Source organism: Pundamilia nyererei, unplaced genomic scaffold (genome assembly GCF_000239375.1).
Source record: "Pundamilia nyererei isolate P.nyererei 1_Seehausen unplaced genomic scaffold, PunNye1.0 scaffold00006, whole genome shotgun sequence".
NCBI classification, from domain to species: domain Eukaryota; kingdom Metazoa; phylum Chordata; class Actinopteri; order Cichliformes; family Cichlidae; genus Pundamilia; species Pundamilia nyererei.
In genome coordinates, this window is record NW_005187407.1 from 4,257,186 (window position 1) to 4,281,871 (window position 24,686).

The window sequence follows — 24,686 nt, forward strand, 5'->3', positions numbered from 1 at the left end:
TCTATCTATCTATCTATCTATCTATCTATCTATCTATCTATCTATCTATCTATCTATCTATCTATCTATCTATCTATCTATCTATCTATCTATCTGTCAAAGTCATCAGTACCCAGTGGTTAGAGAAAACTGAGGTTAGTGTCATTTCCCACTGCCCATTGCATCTGGGACAGCCAGTAGCCACAGATCTGTGGTCCTTCTCCAAAGTAAACACCTGGCACTGCAACCAAAAACTAGGACATGAGTTGTATATGTCTGTGACTGTGGTGATTGCAGCCCTTGGGCTTAAGTCTGGCCAGCTGCAAAAGATGCTGCAGGCAGCAAAATGTGCTTATCTAACCTGTTAATACAGTCTACTAAAGTTTTGTGCTAAGTTCTTAACTACTGAAAGATAATGTTAACACTTTCACAGTCACAGAAGAGGACTGGGATTAATTCCTGTTCCTCACCATGCCACAGGGAGAATGGGGAAAACAGTGCATTGACTTTACTGGGTCTTAATGAGCCCACCTGCTCCCAATCACCACACATGGGAGGGGATTTGTTCCTGGGCACCCTTGGCGCTTTTACGAGGCCACTCGGGGCAAACAATGGTGCCAAGCAGGAACTAGAGCAGTTTAGGGTTAATGTAAATCCCTGCAGTCATGAGCAGCTGAAAATAATTTTGACCTCTAAGGAAGCGAGCTGGGTTTCTTTTCTTTTTTTCTTTTTCTGTCGTTACTCTTACTTTTATGATTTCCCTCCCCTTTATTGTACAAAGTTAAACAGCCAGATTGCCCATTGTTTGTTTAGGTCTGCTTTTACTAAAGTTCCATCCAGTGATGTAAAGGTTCATTAAACAACACAACATTCATTCCCTCTTTTCAAAAAGGGAAACACAATTGCTCCTGCCCCCACCCAGTGTTTGGTCATAAACATGTCCTGATTTTCCCTCTTTTTGTGTCGGTTGAAGGTGAGAATGGGGCCTGTTCAACCTTTGCCCCTCTGTCATTTAGAGAGATCCCTTTAGGCTGCAGAATATGGTAATGACAAACATTGTAATCGTGTACCAGGTTGGGACTTTTCAGGGAAGAGACTAAAGAAACTAAAACAATTTCATGCTGCTGGTTGTTTGGCTTATAAAGACTTCAGTCTAAGCAATTTAGTCTTACTATGATTACAGCTCCACTCTCATACCTGGGGCTTCACGATGTATACTGCGTGAGTTATGGCTCCAAACTGTTGCAAGTTTTATTTCTGCACCTGCAACGTCACTGCTGCACCAGCTGCCACATCCTCTTGGACCGTCTGAGTTTTTAGAGGTTACTTCACCTGAGCTGGCATGCTCACATCAGCAGCCTCGATTACTCAGTGCTGTGCAGGATCTTCTCTTTGCACGATGTAATAAAACATGCCCTGTTACCTATACTGCAGAGAAAAGCTAAAAAGTTGCTTGTGGTTGCCTCTGGTTACTGTTAAAGTTTCCACTGCACGCAGCAGTTTATGATTTTTTTTTTTTTTTTTACAAAATCAGCAGAAATATTTTTCATCTGCTGACCTCTAAGAGCATGTATGGGATTCTGAGCCTACACGACACAAGTAAAAACCATTTATTTATTCATTCACAGCCTTAACATTTCAGCAGATTAGTCAACCGTAGCTTCAAAGACAAATCCCTAGAGATGTTGATCAGCCTGAAGCTACTGCCTCTGTTATGTGCTGCCATCTAGTGAGGCAAATAATTAAAGTTATAAAACAACAATAAAATAAAATGTATTACACAGGCTATGTTTAAGTATTTTTCTACATGAAGCAGGAAGCAGACATTGCTATCGTTAACTAACATTTTCAGCTGACTATGCTACAAGTAATCAGCTCAGTGGCGTTGACAGTTGTCTTTAGTCAGTGTTGAGGCACAAGCAGACTCCCTGGAGTACCCAATGAGAAAGGTGCATGGTGGTGAACAGGTCTGCCTCAAACACCAAGCCCACACCCATTGCATTCCTCCGCAACGAAGTGGTGTAGACAGGTGTCCGCAGCGTATTCTGAGGTGCAAAACACACAAAAATATAGTTAAATAGATGCATTCAATAATGAGCTATAAATTAGTGTGGAGTTCTGTTGTGCTTGCTGTCCACACCTGTAGCCTGAGGCGGCGCGTCTCTATGGGGACGACTCTGAGGATGGGCAGTTCAACGATCAAAACTTTTGGTTTACTCTTCACTAAGCAGCACTTCTCTATGTCCCAGTCGGCTCCTTCCAGATACAGGCCGGACAGAAAGCAACCTGCAGGGAATGAGACTGTCAGTCTTTAGAACTACTCGCTGCTCATGCTGCAAGTGATGAGCTCTGATTATTACCCTGTCTGGGTCTTTCGGCGACTTCATCCTCACTCTGGTGATGGGTAACTTCTGAGTACAGTGTTGAGAGATCCAGAGGCCACCCATTTTTCCTGCACGCAGCTTGGACCAGAGCAGTGAGGTAAGATTCAGGGATATGTAATCCTGATAGCCACATAACCTTTGGCTCGCCCTCATTCACCTGGTGAGCACAAAATACACCAACTTGAAAGTATATTCAAAGCACAAGTCATTTGTTAACTGTCAAATGTTATGGTAGAAAAATTATTAAAGAAAAAAGATTAAATGGGGTCATCCTTACCCAACAGTTATACTGCTCATATCGCCTCTTGAAATGGGACATCCAGTTACCAAGAGACTTAAGAGTGTCAGGTGCCAGCTTCTTCCAAATGACCGGAATGTGACCATTAAAAAGGGATCGAGCGACCTCATCCAACTCGCTGCTCATCCCCACCTCACCAGCCAAGGCCTACAGCACACAGGAGAATCGAAACAAATCCCAATCGGAGCAAAGCACAAATATACAACACCTGCAGATTAATTTACTGAGCATCTTGGGTCTTCAGCCCCTCCATCTCACCCTCTGCAGCTCAGCCAGAGAGAGCTGCATGCGGACCACCAGTTTGTTAAAGCGCTCTAGTTCCTGAAGGAGAACCACCGAGGTCGGAGAAATGTCCATGCCAAACTTTTTCCGGATCACATCCATGTCGAATAACTGTGGGAGCTTGTTCTGAATGTCCTGGGCCACCTGGCTGATGTACTCATCCCTGCTGATGTGTCCACCAGATTCACCTGAGATATGAGAGAGTATTTATCAGCCACTAAGAAGAAAGCATATGGAAATAAATAAATGCTTCTACTTCTGAAAAACAGGATATATTACTTCAAGGGATGAGCTGAAAGATGCAAAATCATACCTGTCTGAGGTTGAAGGTCTATGAGGTGAGTCCACATCTCCTTAACTGCATTTGTGTAGTATCCTATCTCCGCGTTGGAATGGAGACCCATAACCTCTGGTGTGTTTGCCAGTGGCATGGCTTCAATCTCATCTGTAGCACATTAACAGCATAAAGCATTAAATGATGACAGAAAATTTCCCCCCTCCCCTTTTTATGAGTGAGAGAATTTGAGTAATAAGAAAACAACTGCTGACCAACATAGACGTTTTTTGGTCCAGTTGGAGGGATTTTGTAATCTACATCTTTGTTTCTGAAGAAGTGGAACTGCCGGAAAGTGTAGAAGAGGAAGTCTCCAAAGTACTCATCCATGTAGACAGTCAAGATCCTGCGGTCAAAGCTATCTATTGCTCGGCCGCCATACATTACCTGACAAAACATTATAAATTACACCAAACTTACAGCATGTAGTAGTATAATAGATGCACACTATTCAAATGTACAATATAAACTAATTCATTTTAGCCTAACCTCCCCAGTAAGATATTTAAGACTTCCCCAGGGTATATTGATGTCTCCTTGGTCATGAGCTTTTGTCAGATAGGTGTTCAGGATCTCCATACACACCTGTCAGAGCACAGATACTATGTTTAAACTACTGAAAAGTGAAATACAGCAAATATTATACCACTCATAAACTAATTTAAAATAGAGCAACATAGTTCTTCCAGTTATTTATTGCAATTCAAGTCATTCAAGTCCAATGAATAGCTTGAAATGGTACAAAGGTAAGTGGTGAACTGCCAGAGGTAAAAAAAAAAAAAAAAGGTAAGGTGACTAAAATTTGAAAAATAATGTACATTTTAGAATTATACAAAAAGGCCTTTTTCAGGGAACATAAAATGGGTTAACAATTTAAAGTTGTTCTGCATCAACTTCTGCAACAGATATGGGGAGAACTTTCTGAAGAATATTTGATTTCTATTGTAGAAAGAAAGGTGTGTTCAGCTGCTATATCTGCCAAAGGTGGCGACTCAGATGAGTCAAAAGTTTAGAATACATTATTGTCTATAAATTGATTCCATTTCTTTTTTAACTCCAGTTCCTTATTTGTACTATTCTTTTATATCAGAGTTCAATGAGACATTAAACTGCATAATTTTCAATTAAAGAAAATGGAAAAATTGGGGTGTTCTAAAACATTTGACCGGTAGTGTAAACATACTTTCAAAATAATCTTAGACTAATGTGCAACTTACAGAAAAGTCAGACTCGCTGAAGTCGTATGGGACATTCCAGCCAATTTTTCCATATTTCCGTCTCTCTTGCACCACAGCATGGAAGAAGGCAAGAACAAACACCAGGCTGGAGAACGCAGGGTGCGGGCATGTGGTCAAGGCCTCATGGGAGATTTTAGAGTATGTGGCTCTCATGTTAAGCTTGAGGCCGTTGGGGGGCTCTGTCACTACCTGCACACAACAATGAAGGAACACTGTCATACCATCTGTTACTTCTGAAGCATCTCTGCTTCCTAGAAGCAGTCCTTTAAGACTTCTTTTTCCAGTACAATAGAAATATTCTACTATTAACATGTTAATAGGTTCTTAATGCAGTCTCATCTGCCATGAAACATCAATTTCTATAAAAGATAGCTGACATGTAAAGGGAATGTGTAACTGTTTTATCACCTTACTTTACTGGAAATGGAGTTATGTCATATTCCCAGTTAAAACCATTCAAATACAGCACCAATGTGAGGAAGTCCTTCCACTTACAAACATCCATAAAAAGTCTTTACTGAAGGTAAAGAGAATGTGTGTTTCACCTTTAGAGATTTCTGAAGTATGCCAATGGGAAAATCTTTAATGGGGTTGGTGGTGATCCATAAGCGGAAGTTAGGGTTGGGCTTGGTGATTCTCTCTAAGGCCTTTTCCAGTTCCTTCAGCCACTTTACCAGCAGATGGCAGTTCTGTAGCATCAGCCACTGACCTCGAGAGGCTGCCTTCTCCAATAAACCTAGTGCCACCTTTACCCCGGGTACAGAAAACAATTATGTTCAACTTCATCCCTTTTTAATGTTATTCAGTGTGATTACTTGGTAATCCATACAGTATATTCATATAGATATGCCGTGATATAGGAAAAAAAGTATTGAGTACCTTCTCTTGGCCTTGGCCCATTGCAAGGAACTTGAACTTGCCTCCAAAGCCTGATCTGGCTGCTAGTTTCATGAGGTCACCGGCTGGGTCAGAGCCAGGGCTCAAGATGAAGACAATGGGGGAGAAAGGTGTGCTCTGATCATAAATTGCATCAAAGCTGATCACAGGGGGTTGAACATATCTGAGCAGAAATACAATAAGAAACATCTGTAAGCGCAGAATGTTTCAATATTCACACAGTCATCTATACTTTGTTCACAGGAGTGGATTATATGTACAGACTGTATACACAATGACACGATCTGTGCAAAAGTTTTAGCAACTTTACTGCAGCTCTTTAGATTCTTAGCCATGTGTTATCAAAGACATGTGTGACTAGAACTCTGCAGCGATCTCAGACATCCATCCAGGGAAACAAGAAGTACAAAGTGTCACCCTGCACTGCGCTTTCCTAAAAATCTGTTCTCGTAGGAGTTAAAAGAAAAACTACCTGCCAGGTACCTTAAACTAAACAAAATTGTAAAAGCTGGTGTTTTTATGGGTGAAGAGTTCACACCAAATACTGATTTGATATAAATGATTTTGTTGTTTTTCAGTCTACTTCCCTCTGAGTAAGGATAGTCAAAAAATGAAAAATTACAGTACAAAAAGTTTCACCTCTCTCCCATGATAACAGTGATATAGTCAGTGACAGCTCTATAGACTCTATCAACCCGGAAGCAGCGCAGCAACAGCAGCTTCTGAAAGGCAGACAGGTTCCCCTTGTATTTCATGGGAAACGGAGCCTGTTCTGGTCCATCCAAGTCGTACCACTGAAGAGAAAAAGAGTGTGAGTTACACTCACAGTTGATTCAGAGGTATGGCTGTAGTGAGTTCTGTCCCTGTGGCCACTTACAGATTGCCATTCAGTGGGATGTTTCTCGATGTCATCAGGCAGAGAGCTGAACTGTTCGGGAAAGAGCTCTGCAAGTTTCACAATGTCTTCCCAGCCCTGATCGGCAAGCCAATCACACGGCTTTTTGCGCTGGCTTTTTTCCAGGGATAGATTACCTTTATACACGAGATGGAAATGTGCTTTGAACATTGTGTTTTCGTGTGCATAGTTGATCACTATTGTATGTACTATATTGTACTTCTCTGAATAGCTCACCTTTTATAAAGAACTCCAACTCCTCCTGAGGTACCCTCCCTTCTGCCTGCTCGATCTTGATGGTCATGTTAAAAGAAAAGAGCAACTTGTGGCTCTCAAACAATCCTGGGGATAAGAACTCAGTTAGGGTTATAAAATCTACAAAATAATTATAAATTCCTTTAAAAACAGACTTTTTTCCTGCCCCTCACATGGTTCACTATTATTCCACCTTAAATATTTTACCTGTGCAGCCATAGTTATAAACGCTGTATGTCAAAGTGTTCATGATGTTCTTTAGTCTGTTGGGAAGGGAGGGGTCTGGCACTGATTTCCGCAGTGAAAAGTCAAACACTTCTAGGTAGGAGGCAAGTGAGTACTGGTACATGCTGTTCACCACAGCCATTTCTGTCAGCACGAAGAACAGGATAGCGCCACGCTTGGCTGCAGGACGGTAGCCATCTCTAAGTTTATCAATGTCCTTGGACGTCTTCTCAGCCAACTTTAGTTTCTCAAATACCTGATGATCACAATGTCAAACATGAATAAACAAAGAAACTGGGATTTGTGACTTCAGTTAAATAATATTCTGCCACAACTTTTACTCTTTATGCATAAGCCAATACCGACCTCACTGGCTTTCAGCTTCGTCTTTTCCAGTGTTTCAATGAGCTCTGTGTTGTCCAACATGTTGCCTGTAGATGTGGCCAACTCTCTGAGCAAGGTGTCTCCGAGGTTTTTAAGCAGCTTCTTGTTGTTACTTGTCTCTTGGATTAAACATTCTCGCTGCTCCTCTAGCTCCTTCTTCTCAAACCCCATGATAACACTCAACAGCTGGTCTTCCAGACCCTTAAGGGTCACTGTACGTAAAAAGATGCAAAAAGATGGGGAAGAAGCAAACATACAATTTAGACCCTGTGGTTTAAGGATACAGATGAAATCTGACCAGTACGCAAAAACATCTTACCAGTATAGTTAATGACCATGGCTTTTCCAAACACAGATGGAGAGTATTTAGGGTTAGCTAAATTAGTGTTGAGGTAGAGTTTAAAATTGGGATCGTAGTCGACCTCTTTGTCACCCAACATGATGACCTGTCTTCCCTCTGCTCCTTTCACATTCTTCTCCAGGACATTGTCAATCACTGGGTCGATGTATTCATCCACATCTTGGAAAAGGAATGGGAACCCGTACTTGATGGCCATCTCTAGTTGTTTCAGGAAGTCAGGATCATTGAAAGATGAGACCTGGGACAAAATTGATAATCACACTTTCAGGTCTGCAAGTCATAAACCTCTGTTTGTCGAATCTGGTGATACAGGGGCTGTCAGTAATGGGAGGCTGCATAAAGCAGTCATCCCAGAACATCAATGAGCATTAAATCTTTCCGTACCTTGAGGTTATTGTTTTCTTCCTTCTTCTTAATCCAGTTGAGGGCTTGTTGCTGGGGGTCAATACACATGGGAAATCGACTCCCTCTGGTTGTGAGAATCCCGTTCTGCACGGACAATTCATCTGGAGGCAAACCCTCTGAGCCCCATCTAACACAGGGTAGACACATAGTTAGGCCATTAATTAGCATACTAATTGTCATTATTTGATAGAGAAAAGTCAGATTGTACAGCATTTATTAGCAAGTTACGCAACAACTTCACCTGCTGATTTCGACCTCATCAGTAAGAAGGTTTTCTACTTTGAAAGGCTGGCTCAAGGGGATGCCTCTCTCCTGCACATCTTTAACCCACTTTTGGTATACCATCTCATTCCTGAAGTCCCAGCTGAATGCCCCTTCATAGCTCAGAAATGCAGCAGCAAGCAAACAGTCACCCAAGAGACGCACACGCCGCTGCTTCAATCCCTCCAAATCATTTGCCCACCTAAGTTGGGAGTATGTAGAAGGGGTGAAAAATAATTGGTAGAGACAGGGGGGAAAAAGAAAAAACAGGGGGTTTAAAATTAAAAATCAACCTGTTAAAGGGTTGGTTAGTAAGTGCTGCATGTTTTTCAACCTCACCGTTCATTCTCAGAGCTCAGCCCAGAGATGAGTTTGTCAGCAGCTATCAGTCTCCTCTCCATCACCTCAGCCTCCTCCTGCAACTGCTGCTTCTCGCAAATAGCAGCTTGGTATTTCTTACTAAGAGTCTGCAATTCTTTCTGGATGTTGTTGAGCTCATTCTGAATGCACTCCAGCTCCCGCTTACTCTGAAAGAAGTTCCTCTCTAGGCGAGCCACCTGAAAATAAGAAGGCAATACATCAGTTTAAGCTGTGTTTCGTCCAAAACAGGAAAATTCAATGGCGATTTAATAAACTTAATAACCTTTTCTCTTTTGGGTTTTATCTCCCTGGCAACATCACAGTAACCCATGATTGCCTCGACAAACTTGAGCATTCCTGAGCCGGCCTTACTGATGGCCTGCATTTCCTCAAAGCTTGTGTGGAGGTTCTTTAGATAGCCTAGCCAGAAAGAGAAGAAAACAAAAAGTGGAGCATCTGTCAAATTCAATTAGCACTCTCTTGCACAGTATACTAGCACCATTACTTGTTTTTACTTTTGTACTCAACGTAAATTCAACTTACCCTTGACTGTCCTGACCTGGTTGTTAGTGATCGCATCACAATCCATCTCCATCAGGGAGCGCAGGAAGTTCGCTTCTGACATCATCCCTTTTGCTGACTGCCAACTGATTTCTTTGTTGCCACGCAACACCAGGATGCACTCGCAAACCACCTGCACCTGTTTGGGTGGCTTGGCAAATGATCTTCACATTGGACCAACAGGAAAAAGCAGATAAAGGGAAAACACTGATTAAAAGAGGACTTAATTGTCATGATAAGCAATGGCTGTGCATCAATGACGACTCATTAAGGTCTCTTGAAAATGAACCGCTCTGCACTGTCCAGTATTCCTTTTCAGGGTTTATGTTATCCAAGAGCCAAATGTAATTTACATGTAATGTATTTCTACAACAGAATGAAAAGAATGTTCTTCATAAGGAGCACAGTTTACCGGATCTCTGTTACATCAGATTTTTCCAGGTCTTGCAGGGCATTACGTGCGGCCTCTAATGCTGGCAGAGCTTCAGCTAAGGAACTCTCAGCTTCTTTCTTCTCAACAGCTATGACTTTATTTTGCTCCTCAATCTCTTTAGCTTTGTCTTCTGCCAGAACCTTTTTTTCCTCAGCTAGAAAAGAAAGTTATTGATAAGTGGTTTGAACTAACTGCACTTAATTTCCATTTGAAGACTACAGGATACTGTATTAATGAAGGCCATACGGCAGGCAAGTGTTTACTAACCTACTGTTGTGTTGGCGGCAATCTCATCCAGCAGGGCTTCACATGCCGTGGACTTTTCAGCCAGGACAACTTTCTGATCTGCCAGCTTGACATTCAGTTCAGCCAGCTGTTCACTGGCTTCCTTCAGTTTATCCAAACCTCCCTCCAGATGCTTGCACTGAGCTAGAACAGAAGAAGACACATTAACGGTCTCTAATGCACACTAACCCCAACAGAAGCCCTGCATTTACAACAGGTTTCATTCCCTCACCGAGAATAAATTGGTCTTTTTCCTCTAAGAGTTTGGAATAGGTGTTAATAAAGTCCAAGTAGTTCTTTGGAGTTACATGGTTGCAGCGTCTGAGTTTTTGCTGGAATAGCTTGCTGTAGTGATCCACAGAGCCGTGGACCATGCATACATGATCTATAACAGCTGCAGAGTGTGCATCTGGTATCATCGGACTTTCACCTGTGGAAGGACAATAATAATATAACATTTCAACTGTCTTACTGAAACACCTGTTTTAAAATAAACATTTTCCACGACAAATACATATAATAGAAGTAAGTTTAATTACACACCAAGAAAAGACTGAGCTACTGCAAGTAATGCCTGCGGAGGCCATGGAAGGAACCAATCTATTACAGTGTTGTTCATCAGTCCTGGGAGAAATAAGAAGTACGTCGGGTTAATAAAACTAATTTATAAACTATATTAAGTCAATTGAAGCCTGACCAAATATTTCACCTGGGAAGTTCCTGCAGCGTGTCCTCAGGGTATCTCCCACTGGAGACATGCCTAAAACAATGTGTAGATTGTTGGCACTCTTGTTGACAAAGTACTGCCACACACTGTCTTTAGAGGGATCTGATCCCATTGTAAGAGCTTCGTCTCGAAGCTGGTTGAGAATGGATTCTTTCTCATCATCGGGAAACAATGCAGGAACAATGCCTATAAATAGAGTGCATGGTGAGAGCACTGCAGCTGTAGCCTTTAAGAGAGATAAATAGAGAGTGAGGAGGTCAGGAGATTATAGTCATATCCAACCTGAGGTAAGCATGTTGTTAATGAGCTCCAAGAAGCCTTCCTCAGCAACGTGAGCATCAGTAAAAAGAAACACGGTCTTCTTATTCTCAATGCCAAGCTTCAAGTACAGAGTTTTTAGGTCTTCACGGAGGTTAGACTCACTGTATCCTCTGCTCAGCGTTATCTCAAATACCTGGGGAAAGCAGATCCAAAAATCTAAAGCTGGAAATGTATTTGTAAAGAAGGTTTAGCACTGCTTAACATTGAAAGCCCTCATGTAGTAGCCTTACAGTTACAAGATTGCAGCTTTCACATCCCAAGACATGTTAGTAAAATTCATTTGCATTGCTTAAAATGTAATTTTAGTGTATATGACACTTGTTAGTGACAGTCATTTGCCCTTCGCCACACCAATCATGAATTTTACCACCTCACAGCCAGCAGCAAAGGCAGCCAGCTTGGTAAGGGACTGCTTGCCAGAGCCCCCCACACCAACAAGCAGAGCATGGCCGCGATCAATACGGATGATGCGGTGAACCCGGGTCAGATGTTCCAGAGCATCATCAAAGAGCACTAGGTTCATCCTCGATTTGCTCTCATTGTATTCCTCTAAGATTTCCTGCAGAATTACATAACACAGTGATCTGTTAAAGGAGTATAACAACTATAACAAATGCCAAAACATACTCTTACATTATTTTATTTTGTTGACTTTATAAGACAGTTACAGAGAAGAGCTACAGGAAAGTGGAGGGAGAGAGAAAGAGAAATGCAGCAAATGGCCACAGTTCAGACTTGAACACGGGCCAGCCACTCTCCACCATGCAGCATGTGGTTGGCGGCTCATCCCAGTGAATCAAACCGGCAGTATTACTTCACTTTTCTGTCTGAGACCCCACACCTCCACCAAGATGAACATTTTCCCCCAGAATAGTTTGTAATATTTTCTTGAAAACATCAAGATTTGTTTAACCTGGTATGTATAAGATACAACGTGAAAACTAAATATTGTCCAAGCTCACATTAGCAGACAATCCTTACAGAAATATCTCCTGGCCCAAGCCACACCTCTGCTAAAATGTTCACGCAAACTCATTTATACTTTTGGAGTAACTCTGATGACAAACATACAAATAAACAAATCAATCTAACCATATGACCACTTGGGTTAAGGTAATAACTTTACCTGAAACAGGGCTTTTGAAGCATCATAGTCTTGTATGTCCTCATACACCCTTGGTTCAGTATCACTGAGGGCTGTCCTATAGTCTCCAAAAAGAATTGGGTCTCTCATAACTGCCTCCATGTCTGACTTAAAATGCTCCTCAGTCATGTTGTTTATGTGCCTTTGGACCTTGGGGAAAAAACACACACATCTTCAGTATCAGTATCTATCAGTAGATTTTGAGTCTTATTGTTACATCCAACATGGAACCAATTACCCACTTAGTATTTGCCTTTTTAATTAAATTCAGTTTAACAAATTTTATTTATATAGTGCAAAATCACAACAAAAGCTGCCTCAAGGCGCTATATAGTGTAAGCTAAAGATCCTACAATAACACAAAGAAAACAGAGGAAAACCCAACAATAATATCCATGATCCATTTTGAGCAAGTGTTTTTGCAACAGTTGGAAGGAAAAAACTCCCTTTTAACAGGAAGAAACCTCAAGCAGAACCAGTCTCATGGAGAGGTCTGCCACGACCCGTTGGGGGTTAGTGGAGGAAGACAGGAGAAAGACAGTTTTGCCTTTAGTCATTAAAAAGGAGAATTCACATTAAACATCTGCTAATATTATTAGTAAATATTACCAAAGCTTTGTCAGTTTCATCAATGAGTCTGTCATGGAAGATTCTCAAGCACTCATTTCTCCACACACGTACAAACTGGGCTACAGTCAAAAATCTGTAAGTCAGAGAAAGGAAAGACATTTAGGATCACAGACCTCTGTCAGTCTGTCACAAGAGTGAATATGCTAGATTAGACCTGTCCGGTTTGGTGAGGGTGAGTCCATTGTACACTCTTGACAGGTCTCTCAGGTTGAAGATGTAGTGGAATTTGGAAGGAGTGGGTGGCATATCTTTGATGATGGTGTTGTAGAGCTCCAGTGTGCAGGACGTGACCTGATCACAAACTTTCTGTATGGTGTCCTCAAACAGCTAAAATGTTTTATCACGTACAAATTGGAGAATTAAAGCGATGCAGATGGTTGAGATTTCAATATGTTTTGATTTACATGTGAAAGAGGTACTCACTCTGGTGTGGCCTTTTAAAATAGAACCGTAGATAAGATGGAGGGACTCCATTGTAGGGAAGGGGACGCTAAAGACACTGAAGAGTGAGATGAAGCGAGGATCCACCTCGTTTCGCCCACCTCCTGCCATTCCCATGGCAGCAATAAAGCCAAGATCCTTGAGGATTTTGAAGTTAAGCTCCTTTCCTCTGTCATATATGCCTCCTCGATCCAAAAGCAGCTTTAGAAGCGCAATAGGCTGCTGTGTGCCATAGTTATCCACCTGCACAAGTGTATTACAGTCATTTCAAACATGTAAGCACTATCGCACTTTAAAGAATAAAAGACTACTTAAAACAGGTACCTTTGGCATATTCATGTCATCCATAAAGATCAGGAGTCTCTTCCCCATGGGAGGTCCATAGGTCTCTTTAGTCCTTTTCTCCACATTGGCTTCGAGGTTTCTCTGCAGATCCAATGATGTTGTTCTGGAGGAGAAGTTGATGACAAGAGTACTCTGGGAACAGAAAGAAAGAAATTTAAACCCATATGACAAAGAAATATATGTACATACTGCGTGTACAGTAAGATGTACAACTTACACTTGTTTCTGCATTAATATTCTTCAGAAAGTTATGAATAGTGGCAGTCTTGGAAGTGCCAGACTCTCCAACCAGTAGCAGCGGCCTCTTTATCTTCACCATCTGCTCCAGGATCCAACTGGTTCTTGTTGTGTCAATAGTTGGCACTAAAGAGAGAATGAAGGTACCAAGGCAGAAATGTATAATTCATGATGCATGTATTTACACCTATGTTGCCCAGTTTTCCCAGTATACAGACAAGACCTTTACCTAGGATATCAATGAACTTCATTTCAGGGCTGTGGATGTATTTGGGGACCAGAGAATTCCAGGGAACCCACTTCCCCTGTGTTCCATCAAAGTGAAAATCATACAAGGTTGGGAGGCATCCTATATGGATGAAGTCACTTCGTTAACAATATTAAGTAAAACAGTTTAAAAACTGGCACAAATACCTGTGAAAAAGGTTTATCATAGTTCTTTTTTTCTCCATAAATCATTAATCAATCCACTATAAACCCAAGAGAATGAATGGTCATTTTCACCATAAAATAAGAAGAAATCGTCCCCTTTTACCTGGGATCTCGCCAGGCCCAGCCAGGGCTTTCTCATCATGAACTGTAGGTAGGCAGGACAGCTTTTTGATGAACTCATCAAACTGGATCCTACCACTCTCCAGCAATGTAGCCCCAAGTGAACAGTACAGAGCTTCCAGAAAGTAACACTCCAGGACTTCGGGAGTGCTGTTTTCACTCTCAAGAAGTGCATCCAGTGTTAAGCACAACTGAGTGACCTAAACACACATATCATGCATAGTTAGTTCAAGTTAAGGTTATGAGACTATACCATTAATTCCATTCATTTCTTCTTATTTAAATACAATCAAGTGCAAAGGAGCATTTACAGTGGATGAGATTATCCTACCATATTCAGATCTGTCTGGGGGACAACAGTCTTAAGTTTCTCTCCTTGTTTCCCATCAACAACACCATCCACAATCATGTCAATAGAGCTGTGGACATATTTCTCAAACAGACTATTAAGCACTTCTTGTTCCTAGACAAAAAAAAGAGACAACAGTATTTAAAAGTCTAGAGAAGTATGCATTTTAAACAGTGATTTTGTTTCTCAAACCTTATCAGGTCTGCTGTTCACCCATCTTTGCCAGAATGGGGTATATCGCAGGTTTTTAGGATCAACAAATACCATTCCACAGCGGGAAACAGTAGCTGGGGAAGCATACTGCAGATCTCCAACCTGTGTGGGTAGTTTTCTTACATTAAGCTTTCTTTGAGGCACAATCCAGGCAATTGTATTCTACTAACAGAAATCTTGAAATTCAGACAAACCTCAAACAGCAGAGCACAGTGACTTTGTAAACGGATCCTTTCTCCATTGGCTAGAGTCAGAAGCTTGTTGTCATCCATCACTGAGTTCATATTTTCGACCCACAGAGCATCCACATCCCCATCAAACAGGATGTACCTGTTTGTCAAAGAGCAGGTGATTTACAGAAATGATTTCTTGTTATCCTAAATGGATGATTACATGCCTTCTAAAAATATTTTCTACCTCCTGTCTTTTTTGTCAGTAGGCTTGTTAATTTCACGGAAGATGTTGGATAGAATCCCATCAGTCCAGTCTCGCGTGTCTGGGTCCAGAATACCATAAAGTTCAATCACGCTCATGGCTTTAGGGTTCAGAGGATACAGTTTGGTTTGCAGTCCCATTCTGATGGTGAAATAGATTAAAAGTTACTACTGTTCACACAAAAGATCAGAGAGACGATGTAAAGTTAAACTGACTTTGTCTGAGCTTGACATAATGTGTTGATCACCACTGATTTTCCTCCACCTGTTGGACCCACAATCATTGTAGTGTGCCGTGTCATCATTGTCTCATACATCTGCACCACTTTATCCACCTGAAACAACAGATGGATGCAACAGTTTACTGTTGACACATTTAAACAGCAAAACTTTGCTAGAAATTGATAGACAACATCAAATATGAGACTTTGCACCTGGTTGGGTAGTATGACATATTTTTTGTCCTCCAGGGTCTGTTCCACAGCATCATTGAAGTTGGGATAGCGAACACGGGGGCAATCAAGCCCAGGGAACAGGTCTGAGATCAGCCCGAGGAACAGAGGGACATCCTCAAACACAAACTTGGGTAGGTTCATGTCCCTGAGAGCCCGCATCAACACCACATCCTGTTGTCAGAGGGATAGACATAAATACATGAACTGAACGACGGAATGAATGAAAAAGAATTTATGCATTTATACATCAACTTCATAATATTTCAGTATTGAAAATACTGAAAAAATAAAAAACGAACCTATAAAATTGTTGCACACAAATATTTTTTGAACATGGGGGCTATGTAACAATAGTTTAATGAAGGACAGTTTTCAGTACAAATAACAGCTCTGTAAAATAATAAGAATTAAACTATTGATAAACAAATATAAGCTTTGCACCTCTATCTTACATTCTCTGTGTCATCTTAAAAAAAGAAATTTTGGATGATACAGGACAAATCGAGCATTTGGTAACCTTTACAAATGTCCAACATATTCCTAGGATAAATCAACCTTCAACTTTTACCTGAGAAGTCACAAATAGCAACTTAGTTTTCTGTCAATTTTAAAAAAAAGAAAAAGCAAAAGTTTTATTTGTTATTTTTCTGTACCTCGCTCAGCTCAGGTGAGCTTCTCTTCAGCTCTCCTGCCATCACTAGGACAGACTTGAGAGCGCGCAGGCCGAAGTCATAATGAGACTGCTTGGACAGCTGTTCACGAGCCAGCTTATAAAGTACGGTCATTTTCTTTGCCAGCACCTGAAAAGAACAGAAGTAGAGACACATTAATAACACTATTATCAGTCAAAAGTCAAAATCTCCAAGTTATCTATTTTCATATGCATTTTTTGTACTATTTAACAATATAAAGTAATACAATATAACCTGTGCGTGTACATAGTTTATGATGCATTTCTTTCAGTACAGCTGACAGCATGTGCAAATGAAATCAAATGCAAGTTCATGGGTGCATGTGGTACCTTGGCCATTAGGAAACCCTCAGAGAAGAGCATAATCTCGCAAATCTGCTGCAGGTCCGGCACAATGACCACCACAGGCCTGAAGAGAGCTTTGACGGATTCAGGCAGCTCTGTACGTCCTGCGTAACCAGGGTTCATAGTGATGAAAATTCCTATGCGGTCATCCAAGTTGATCTCTTGCCCTTCAAACTGATGCGTATAGGGAGATGGAAGGTGTTTAGGTGTAATATATATATATAATGCATACATGAAAAATATATATTTATTACTGGTCCCACATAACTAAACAGACTTACATAAAACCTGTTAAGGTGTAGAATGAGAGCATTGCGGATAGTCTGGATTTGGGAGGAGATCACTGACAACACTGAGGCATCGATACGATTGAACTCATCAAAGCAGCCCCAAGCTCCGCACTGTGCAAGGCCAGACAAGATCTTGCCCACTGCCTGGACACAAAGGGAGAGGACATTCACGTAAAAAGCTAGAGTGATGACAAGTGATGACTGCACTTTTTTAAATCCCAGAAAAGCTTCTTACCAAGTAGTCCATGCCCTCACCACAGTTTGTAACAACACAGAGCAGGCCCAAAGCCTTAGCCAGATCCTTGGTGGACTCTGTCTTTCCTGTACCAGCAGGTCCAGCAGGAGCTCCACCCAAATACATGGACAGTGCCTTCATCCCAAATACACATGGACAGGCATGTTTTAGTCGAAAAAATATGCATGCTTAGGTATTAAAAATTTGCTTATATTCCAGACCTGTGTGAGAGTGAGGTAGATCCGGTCTGTCAGTGGGGTTATAACCAACCGCCCATTCAACCCCATGTACTCGTAGCCATAGGAGAAAGATGCACTGCACTGGCGCACAAATAAGTTGTCATCTTCCCGGACCCAGTAAAATCTCAGCTGGCTTTCCCATTCAAATTCTTGTGCATCCATTATGCTGGAAGGAAACTGAACTTTAAATGTCGTTCTTTTATTATTTTCACTATTTGAAACACACTGCCACAAACAAATGTTCAAACCTGCAAAAGTCAAGTTTACCTTTTTAGCACAAAGCTGTCCACTATGTCTCTTGCGTGGACATCAATGATGAGCACAGTGTTGAGCTTTCGTCTGTCATTTTTCTTCAAAGGCTGAATAATGCGTGACACCAGCTCATCAATCTGTTTGTGCATTTTCTCAGCATAGTTCTTAAGTGCATGCTTCTTTCCTTTCTTCACATTTTTAAAGACATCCTCTAACTCCCAGGTCCACCAAACTTGGTTAGCAGCTAGTACAACCATGCCCTGGTACAGCAACATCCAATCCACCCTGTAAAACATTGCAATGACAGATTACCTGAGGGCCAGACTTGCACACGCAGACATTGGCAAAAACACTCAGGCACTTCTTTCGGTCACAAACGTGTCATCACTGTGCCTCTTAGCGAATATCAAAAACTTTTTTTCTCAAAGATATTTTTATTAAGTTTAACCAAACAGAACATTTGCACACATTTATAACAAACACAATAGAAAAGACAACATTGCAGAGCTTGTGAAGGGAAAAAAAGAAAGAAATCCAAAAAAGCATTGAATGCAAAGTGGTCTTCAGTTCTAAGAATGAACAAAACTAGACTTGATTATTGTTGAGGTAACATAGTTAAGGTAAAGTGTGCAATTCTATGCTCCACAACTTTCCCAAAAATTAACCCCATCCTCAAGCCAGATTACGTAAAAAGAGAAATATATGTAGAATAAATAATATAGAATAAGAATAGAATTATATGTATATATTCTATATAATTATATACATATAAATAAATGACGATCCACATACATAAATAAATTATATATTTAAAGAGAGAGAGAGAGAGAAAAAGAGAATCCTTTCCTTGTTGAAACTTAAAGAGTAGCGATGGAACTTAGGCTCAGGGCCTGAAGATTTGCTAAATATTTCCACACCAGGTGGAACGATTAGCTGTTATTGCTAATTGAATAAGAGCGTTCATTTTAACAGAGTTTTAGCTGAGGGGGGACCACTGTGTCAGAAACTGTTTTGTATTATTTAGTGAAGTAAGAAAATTTGTACTTCCTTGTAACAGTTTTGCCCAGATATGTGAATTAGTTTTCTGCTATTTTAAATGGGAAGTTTGAGTATCCTGGCCCAGACTCTCCTCCATTTACCCAGAAGAGTTCACTTTTATGTAAGTTCCAAATGTGTCCTGGCCAAACTGAATGATAATTGACAACATAGAAGGTATAGATCCACTAGGTTTTTACAGGAAGACCAGGAGATCATCTGCATAGAGAGATGTACTTTATGCACAACTCCTCTCCTCCAAATCTCTGAGGCATCTGCATAGCTTCAGAGTGTGATAGCCAATGATTCTATAGCAAAATCAAAGAGTAGTAGTGGGCTTAAGGACACCCTTGCCAAGGTTCATTGTTGGAGGTTGGTGGGCTGTAACCGTTGGAAGTTCAAAAGGACTGAGGCTTTAGGGAAGAAATATAGCAATTTTATCCAATAAATAAATTTAGGTCCAAAGTAGAATTTTTGTAACAATAGATACTCTTACAAACTCTTAGACACTCTTTTGTATGAATAGATACTCCCACTACACACAGTCAAATGCCTTCTCCGCATGTAAGGAGGGGACATACCCACAGGTCTCAGTGGAGGGAAAATACAGCATTTCTTTAATTTGGTTGGGTAATTCAAGTTGCTCTGTATTGGCCTTTTCATGTTTGCTGAATAAGAAATTATTTGCTATCTCAGAAACGTCTTTCATGTATCCCAAATAATCAGGTTAGAGGATTCATTTGTAGTATTCGTTTGAAACACAAAAGATTGTTGTTGTTTTTTCGCTGAATTTTATAAAATTATGATCCTACACCACTATGCTCTGGTAGTCACAGGGGCGGACCGATGAAAGCCACTGATTATCATTAATAAAATAATCAATCCTAAAATAGGTATGGTGGACCTGTGAGAAAACTGAGTTTGGACTGAGACAGTGCCAGGTGTCAAAGACACCACAATTAGACAGACAGGACTGAACAAACGATGGAGATTTACTTAAAGTTATGGGGTTGGGAAGCCAACAGTTAAGATCCCCACCCTGTATTAGAGAGTATGAGCTCAGATCAGGCAATAAAGAGAAAATGCACTCAATATTATCCACATTGGGGGCATATACATTGGCCAGTATCACCTTGGTATTGTAGAGTTTGCTCAAGACAAAGACATGCCAACCATCAGAAATGACCTTGTGTGTTTCAAAAAAAACATTTTGATTGATGAGGACTGAAAAACCCCTGGCTAGTACGAAAATATTCAAAAAAAATTAACAACACAAGCGGTTTCTTTCTCTGGTGCATGTTATTTACACATACCTACTCCGGTCTTCGCAGTAGTGGAAGATCGCTTCCTTTGTGATGAGCCTGTTAGTCTTCCTCATCTCCAGTAGCACCCCCATCATCCACTCCTCCACCCTGCCCTCCACTGCAACAGGCTGTCTTAGTTCCATCACCTCACCCTCAGCAGACACCATGGCTCCAACTACTGTCTCTCCATTGCTATCCACGTCAAATCTCAGAGATGCTATGTTGTCATACATCTTGTGAGACAAAAGAAAACACACACATTGGAAACAGTGAGCCTCCCTATCTTGTCTACCACTCCACCATCGCTTGCACTTGCCAAATACCTTGATCATATGTTCCTGGACACAGGTATGGTCACTACTCCCCAGAATGCTGAGCAGTTCATCATCAGAGATGAAGAAGAAGCGAGGAAATGCATGTCGCTTTGAGTCCAGGTAATCATTAAGACTCTTCTGGCATCTCTCTAAACCGTCACTCAGGGCCTGCAGGTCTGTTAGCCGGTTGGGAACCAGGCAACAGCGCTTAATGTTTGGATTCCTCACTGTGTCATTCATTATCTACACAAACAAAGAGAGATGTAATTTTGACAAGTCTAGAAGAAAGTACTTTAATTTTTTAAGACCAATATTATAGCAACACTTACGTCTTTAAACCTTTTGTCAATGTTATCAAATTTCTTTGCTTCCTCAGGTAACTGCAAGCGAATGTCTCCTCCTATAAATATGCTCTCCAAGTACATCCATTTTCTCTGCACGAGCAACCAGACCTGTGAAAGACGTATTTTTTTTCCTATAAGTATTTTGTGGATCAGCCTAAGGGTGAAGGAAAATTTGGCCAGTCTTACTCACCTCAATAGTCTCAGAAATAAGAGACAGATTTTTTTCCCACTGCTGTATGGTACCAAGGAAGGGTCCAACAAAGCGGCTGCCAGCCATACTCTGTAAGTTCATGACATCATTGTCCACATTCAGCGAGATCTCATCCACTGCACCCAGAATGGAGCCACGTTCCTGAGTGCCTTTGAAATAGGGCTGAACATTGAACTTCATGTTTTCCCAGGTCTCTACCACTCCTTTTACTCCCTGGAACCAGATACAGATAACATGTTTTAGAAGTAACTGTCATTTCCCTGATGAACTGATAGAACTGGCAGATTATTCCATTTTGAGAATGTTTTTAAAAAAGAGAGAACCTGCCTTCTCAATACCAAGCTCTTTTACAGCCGAGGTGACAATGTCGCCTATGACATCTGCATATTTGTGCAACTCCATAGCAAACATGTTCTCCAGTGTGAAGCTTTCAGGGTTGATCTCAAAGCTGGTGCCAGTCCTTTCCATCAGTTCCTTCCAGTGCCTTGAATATAAAGACATTTTTATTCTCAGTTTTTTTGTTTTATCTGGACATAGATTATTTGAACACGTGAATTCAAAAGTTTACATCTAAATAAGTAGAGTATTTAATACTCTACTTATTGTCAATATTATGCGGTTTGCAGAATAATCCGCTAGGAGCAATAAATTAAAACCTAAGTGACAATAAAACAAATCCAGCTACGTTATTAACTGTAAATTTTGGGGGGGTATTATATTCATTCTGGTTTCTCACTAGTATCAATCTTGAGGCAGACCTGTCTCTGAGGGCCTCATTCTTCAGGTCCAGTAAAAGAGGCAGAGACTCTCTGAACTCCTTCATGCGTCCGTCTAGGAAAAAGGCCACAGGCATGGCCCGCACTTCTTTGGGCAGCAGCCTTAAGCGTTTGATGAAACCCTCAATGCCCTGTTGTAGCAGCTGGATGTCTAAATCTATCCACAAGGTCTGAGACCACTGTGTCTTTGCATCCTGCAAGATGACAGGACAAGCATATATATATATATAAAAATAAAAAAATTTTTAAATGATCACATTTATGTGTATTATGCACTGGTGTTTTACAAGCATATCCCACCTGCTGAGCTTTATATATATCATATATCTGTCTCAAGCCATTCATGTCATTCTTTATGCTCAGAACTTCTGGGAAAGTGGTGACTGACAAGTCCAGCAGCTTTTCAGCATTAGTTATTTCCTGTTGACCTGCTACAATCTTTGCAAGATCTGCCTCGTATTTTCCCATAATGGCCAGTCCTGCAAAAATAAAAGTGACACGGGCTTGTTGCTCCACTACATTTCAACATTTACCATGCACTACTATTCTCTACTCAGCAACAGCAGCATTCATCTAAGTGCCCAAGTACCTTTCTCCAAATCATCTCCTACAGCTCCAGGACCATGCATGTTGAAGCTTTCGGCAAACACAGACAACTCCTGTTTGAACTCTTCGATATTCTCCTTTGTGATCTTTGGGTGTGTGGATGGGAGACAAGTGTGGCAATTATAAATGTAAGACAAGAACATTTCTGTTTATTTTTAGGTTTAAGAAGATTGTATGGGATTGATATCTTACCACAGTAAATGATTTCTTGATGTCTTTCAGACTTCGGTCTACTTGTCTGGCTTCTATGAAAAGGTCACTCCACATCTGGCCAATGCAGGCCACCAGCTCCCATTCATCCTCACCTGCCTAAAGCACATAAGACATAAACTTTTTAAAATGGGAAACAAGATCACTTTTGAGGTTTTATACAAGAGCACTCAGAGCCTCCCCCCAAAGGGCAAGGGCTATACAAAGAAATGTTGATGTTTTATTTTCTTTTTATTACTCCATGCTGATGTTAGTATCGGTAATATAGAAATCCCCAATAATGTCACCGGCATTGCTTTCATAGATCATTTGTGCTGATATCAATATTAATATGGAAAACTAGTGTAGTATTTTTTGTTTTGTTTTTTCATTGTGAATTCATATAATGTTATATTGAAATAAATGTTTTTTTAGTTTAAAGAACTAGATGATCCGAACTCAAATAAACTTTTTCCTAATTTACAGAACCCTGACCTTTAACCCATAACCTTGAAGCATTACATACTAAAATTGAACATTTTCCTATTTCCACCCATGTGATTGGAACAGAAATGACTGAAGTCTTTGGCTTCTATAAGTTATAAAACTTGAGATTTTAAAATATATCCCTGCAGTGTGTGATTTTGTAAAATATTATGGCATCATTGTGACATTCTAGGGAGTCATACTGAAAAAATTAAAAGTGAGTTGCACAGACTGCTAACAGACAGACAAACTGATCACACACTCTCTCTCTGTAAAAAGACACAGTACCTCCACTTTATACATGGCCAGTGTTCTGTATTGTTCCTGGATATCTGTGATTCTCATCTCCACTTCTAATGACATGTTCTTGATGGCTGAGATGGTGCCAAGGACAGACTTCAGGTCGTCAAAAGTGTCAGGACTCTGTTTCAGCTTCTTAGACAGTTGCTTTTGTACAAAATAATCACAAAAAAGATAAATCACATAAAAGCCAAAGAATATTTAGGATAAAGACTGTAAACACAAACTGTGTATTATGATTAACTACCATGAATTCATCTCTCAAGTTAAAGATGTCCTCTTTAGCAGGCTTGTTGAGTAAGCTACCAAGTGAACTGATCCAGGCTTCAGCAATTTCGCTCACAGTGTGGGCCAGAAGCTCCAGGTTTAGGCATACGCTGTGCTCATTCTTAAACTGAGGCTCGAGCATCACTTCCTGCTTGATACGAGCAAGGGACTGCAGCTTATAATCATACATGACAAAGGACGGCTTCCTTGCAGCAAACTTTTCATTGACGATGGTTCTGTTCTTTTCCCAAAGAACCCGATAGCGCTTCCAGTGGTAAAGGTACTGATCGATGGAGAAAAGCAGACGCTGGATGTTCTGAGATACAGTCACACAGCTCTCCTTGATCTGAGGAAGCTGGGACACGTCACTGTAGAAATTAAATGTCACCAGCTTATCTTCAGCACCCACATGTTGTGGAGGGCACTTAATGCAGGTCCCATGCATCCAACGCACAAATTGCTTGAACACAAAAATAAATCCAAAGTTAAGATATATTATTATTAGTGGTAAATTGAAAATCATTTATTTTTTTAATGCAGTGACAAAAAGACTAAACAAAACACTGTGATGAGCCCACCTTGGTGCTAACTACACAGTCTGTGATACACTGCACGAGCAGGCGGTAGATCTCGCTGCTTTGGGGCTGCAACACAATCTTAGGTGCAGACAGGATGGCGGTGATTTGAAAAAGAGCTTTATCTCCCATCAGCGCTATATTAAAGGCCTGAATGTTTCTGAATATGAAAACAAACATGACAGATGTTGCAATGGTTAAGACTAACAGCATTCTACTTGTTAGAAATGTGCTGATTATTACCACTCACAATCTATACAGGCTCAAAACCATTACTCATTACCTCTGCACCATCTTTGTAAGAGTGTCCAGTATTCTGTGTTCCCAGTGTTGGTAATAATCTACCATACATTTGGCTCTGCCAGTGCTGGTTTCCACACTCAGCTGTTCTATTCTAGTTATAAGGACTTCAATGTCAGCATACTTCTTGGCAAGCATCGTCACAGTTTTGACTCGCTCTCGCTCAATGTGTTCACAGAACCCCTTAATAGCTTAGGAAAAAATATGAAACTATTAAAATAATGTATGCACAAATTCTTTAT

The 24,686-nt window shown here is 40.7% G+C and overlaps 1 protein-coding gene across 1 annotated transcript in view; it reads right to left on the reverse strand.

Annotated features, from left to right (window-relative positions):
* Positions 1–1,575: 1,575 nt before the first annotated feature.
* The window catches only part of dnah10 (dynein axonemal heavy chain 10), a 28,464-nt gene continuing 5,353 nt past the window's right edge, over positions 1,576–24,686 (reverse strand). The window contains exons 17-78 of the mRNA XM_005722165.1: positions 24,428–24,635; positions 24,148–24,304; positions 23,550–24,029; positions 23,291–23,449; positions 22,520–22,636; positions 22,311–22,413; positions 22,022–22,200; positions 21,704–21,915; positions 21,273–21,429; positions 20,925–21,158; positions 20,720–20,842; positions 20,400–20,633; positions 20,086–20,309; positions 17,753–18,022; positions 17,468–17,651; positions 17,247–17,381; positions 17,003–17,155; positions 16,707–16,895; positions 16,339–16,485; positions 15,665–15,856; positions 15,447–15,565; positions 15,214–15,372; positions 14,991–15,126; positions 14,776–14,898; positions 14,566–14,697; positions 14,218–14,434; positions 13,912–14,031; positions 13,663–13,808; positions 13,425–13,577; positions 13,083–13,343; positions 12,814–12,986; positions 12,639–12,732; positions 12,012–12,179; positions 11,256–11,444; positions 10,847–11,018; positions 10,547–10,750; positions 10,381–10,461; positions 10,070–10,267; positions 9,820–9,981; positions 9,532–9,706; positions 9,102–9,283; positions 8,842–8,978; positions 8,538–8,755; positions 8,179–8,400; positions 7,917–8,064; positions 7,491–7,770; positions 7,154–7,383; positions 6,770–7,043; positions 6,545–6,649; positions 6,290–6,444; positions 6,052–6,206; positions 5,395–5,575; positions 5,061–5,261; positions 4,495–4,704; positions 3,767–3,862; positions 3,493–3,664; positions 3,257–3,388; positions 2,920–3,131; positions 2,641–2,808; positions 2,340–2,520; positions 2,120–2,265; positions 1,576–2,024 (exon numbers count right to left, since the gene is read on the reverse strand). Coding sequence (XP_005722222.1) covers positions 1,878–2,024; positions 2,120–2,265; positions 2,340–2,520; positions 2,641–2,808; positions 2,920–3,131; positions 3,257–3,388; positions 3,493–3,664; positions 3,767–3,862; positions 4,495–4,704; positions 5,061–5,261; positions 5,395–5,575; positions 6,052–6,206; positions 6,290–6,444; positions 6,545–6,649; positions 6,770–7,043; positions 7,154–7,383; positions 7,491–7,770; positions 7,917–8,064; positions 8,179–8,400; positions 8,538–8,755; positions 8,842–8,978; positions 9,102–9,283; positions 9,532–9,706; positions 9,820–9,981; positions 10,070–10,267; positions 10,381–10,461; positions 10,547–10,750; positions 10,847–11,018; positions 11,256–11,444; positions 12,012–12,179; positions 12,639–12,732; positions 12,814–12,986; positions 13,083–13,343; positions 13,425–13,577; positions 13,663–13,808; positions 13,912–14,031; positions 14,218–14,434; positions 14,566–14,697; positions 14,776–14,898; positions 14,991–15,126; positions 15,214–15,372; positions 15,447–15,565; positions 15,665–15,856; positions 16,339–16,485; positions 16,707–16,895; positions 17,003–17,155; positions 17,247–17,381; positions 17,468–17,651; positions 17,753–18,022; positions 20,086–20,309; positions 20,400–20,633; positions 20,720–20,842; positions 20,925–21,158; positions 21,273–21,429; positions 21,704–21,915; positions 22,022–22,200; positions 22,311–22,413; positions 22,520–22,636; positions 23,291–23,449; positions 23,550–24,029; positions 24,148–24,304; positions 24,428–24,635 — 10,991 coding nt within the window. The 3' untranslated portion in view covers positions 1,576–1,877. The remainder of the gene's footprint in view (positions 2,025–2,119; positions 2,266–2,339; positions 2,521–2,640; positions 2,809–2,919; positions 3,132–3,256; positions 3,389–3,492; positions 3,665–3,766; positions 3,863–4,494; positions 4,705–5,060; positions 5,262–5,394; positions 5,576–6,051; positions 6,207–6,289; positions 6,445–6,544; positions 6,650–6,769; positions 7,044–7,153; positions 7,384–7,490; positions 7,771–7,916; positions 8,065–8,178; positions 8,401–8,537; positions 8,756–8,841; positions 8,979–9,101; positions 9,284–9,531; positions 9,707–9,819; positions 9,982–10,069; positions 10,268–10,380; positions 10,462–10,546; positions 10,751–10,846; positions 11,019–11,255; positions 11,445–12,011; positions 12,180–12,638; positions 12,733–12,813; positions 12,987–13,082; positions 13,344–13,424; positions 13,578–13,662; positions 13,809–13,911; positions 14,032–14,217; positions 14,435–14,565; positions 14,698–14,775; positions 14,899–14,990; positions 15,127–15,213; positions 15,373–15,446; positions 15,566–15,664; positions 15,857–16,338; positions 16,486–16,706; positions 16,896–17,002; positions 17,156–17,246; positions 17,382–17,467; positions 17,652–17,752; positions 18,023–20,085; positions 20,310–20,399; positions 20,634–20,719; positions 20,843–20,924; positions 21,159–21,272; positions 21,430–21,703; positions 21,916–22,021; positions 22,201–22,310; positions 22,414–22,519; positions 22,637–23,290; positions 23,450–23,549; positions 24,030–24,147; positions 24,305–24,427; positions 24,636–24,686) is intronic.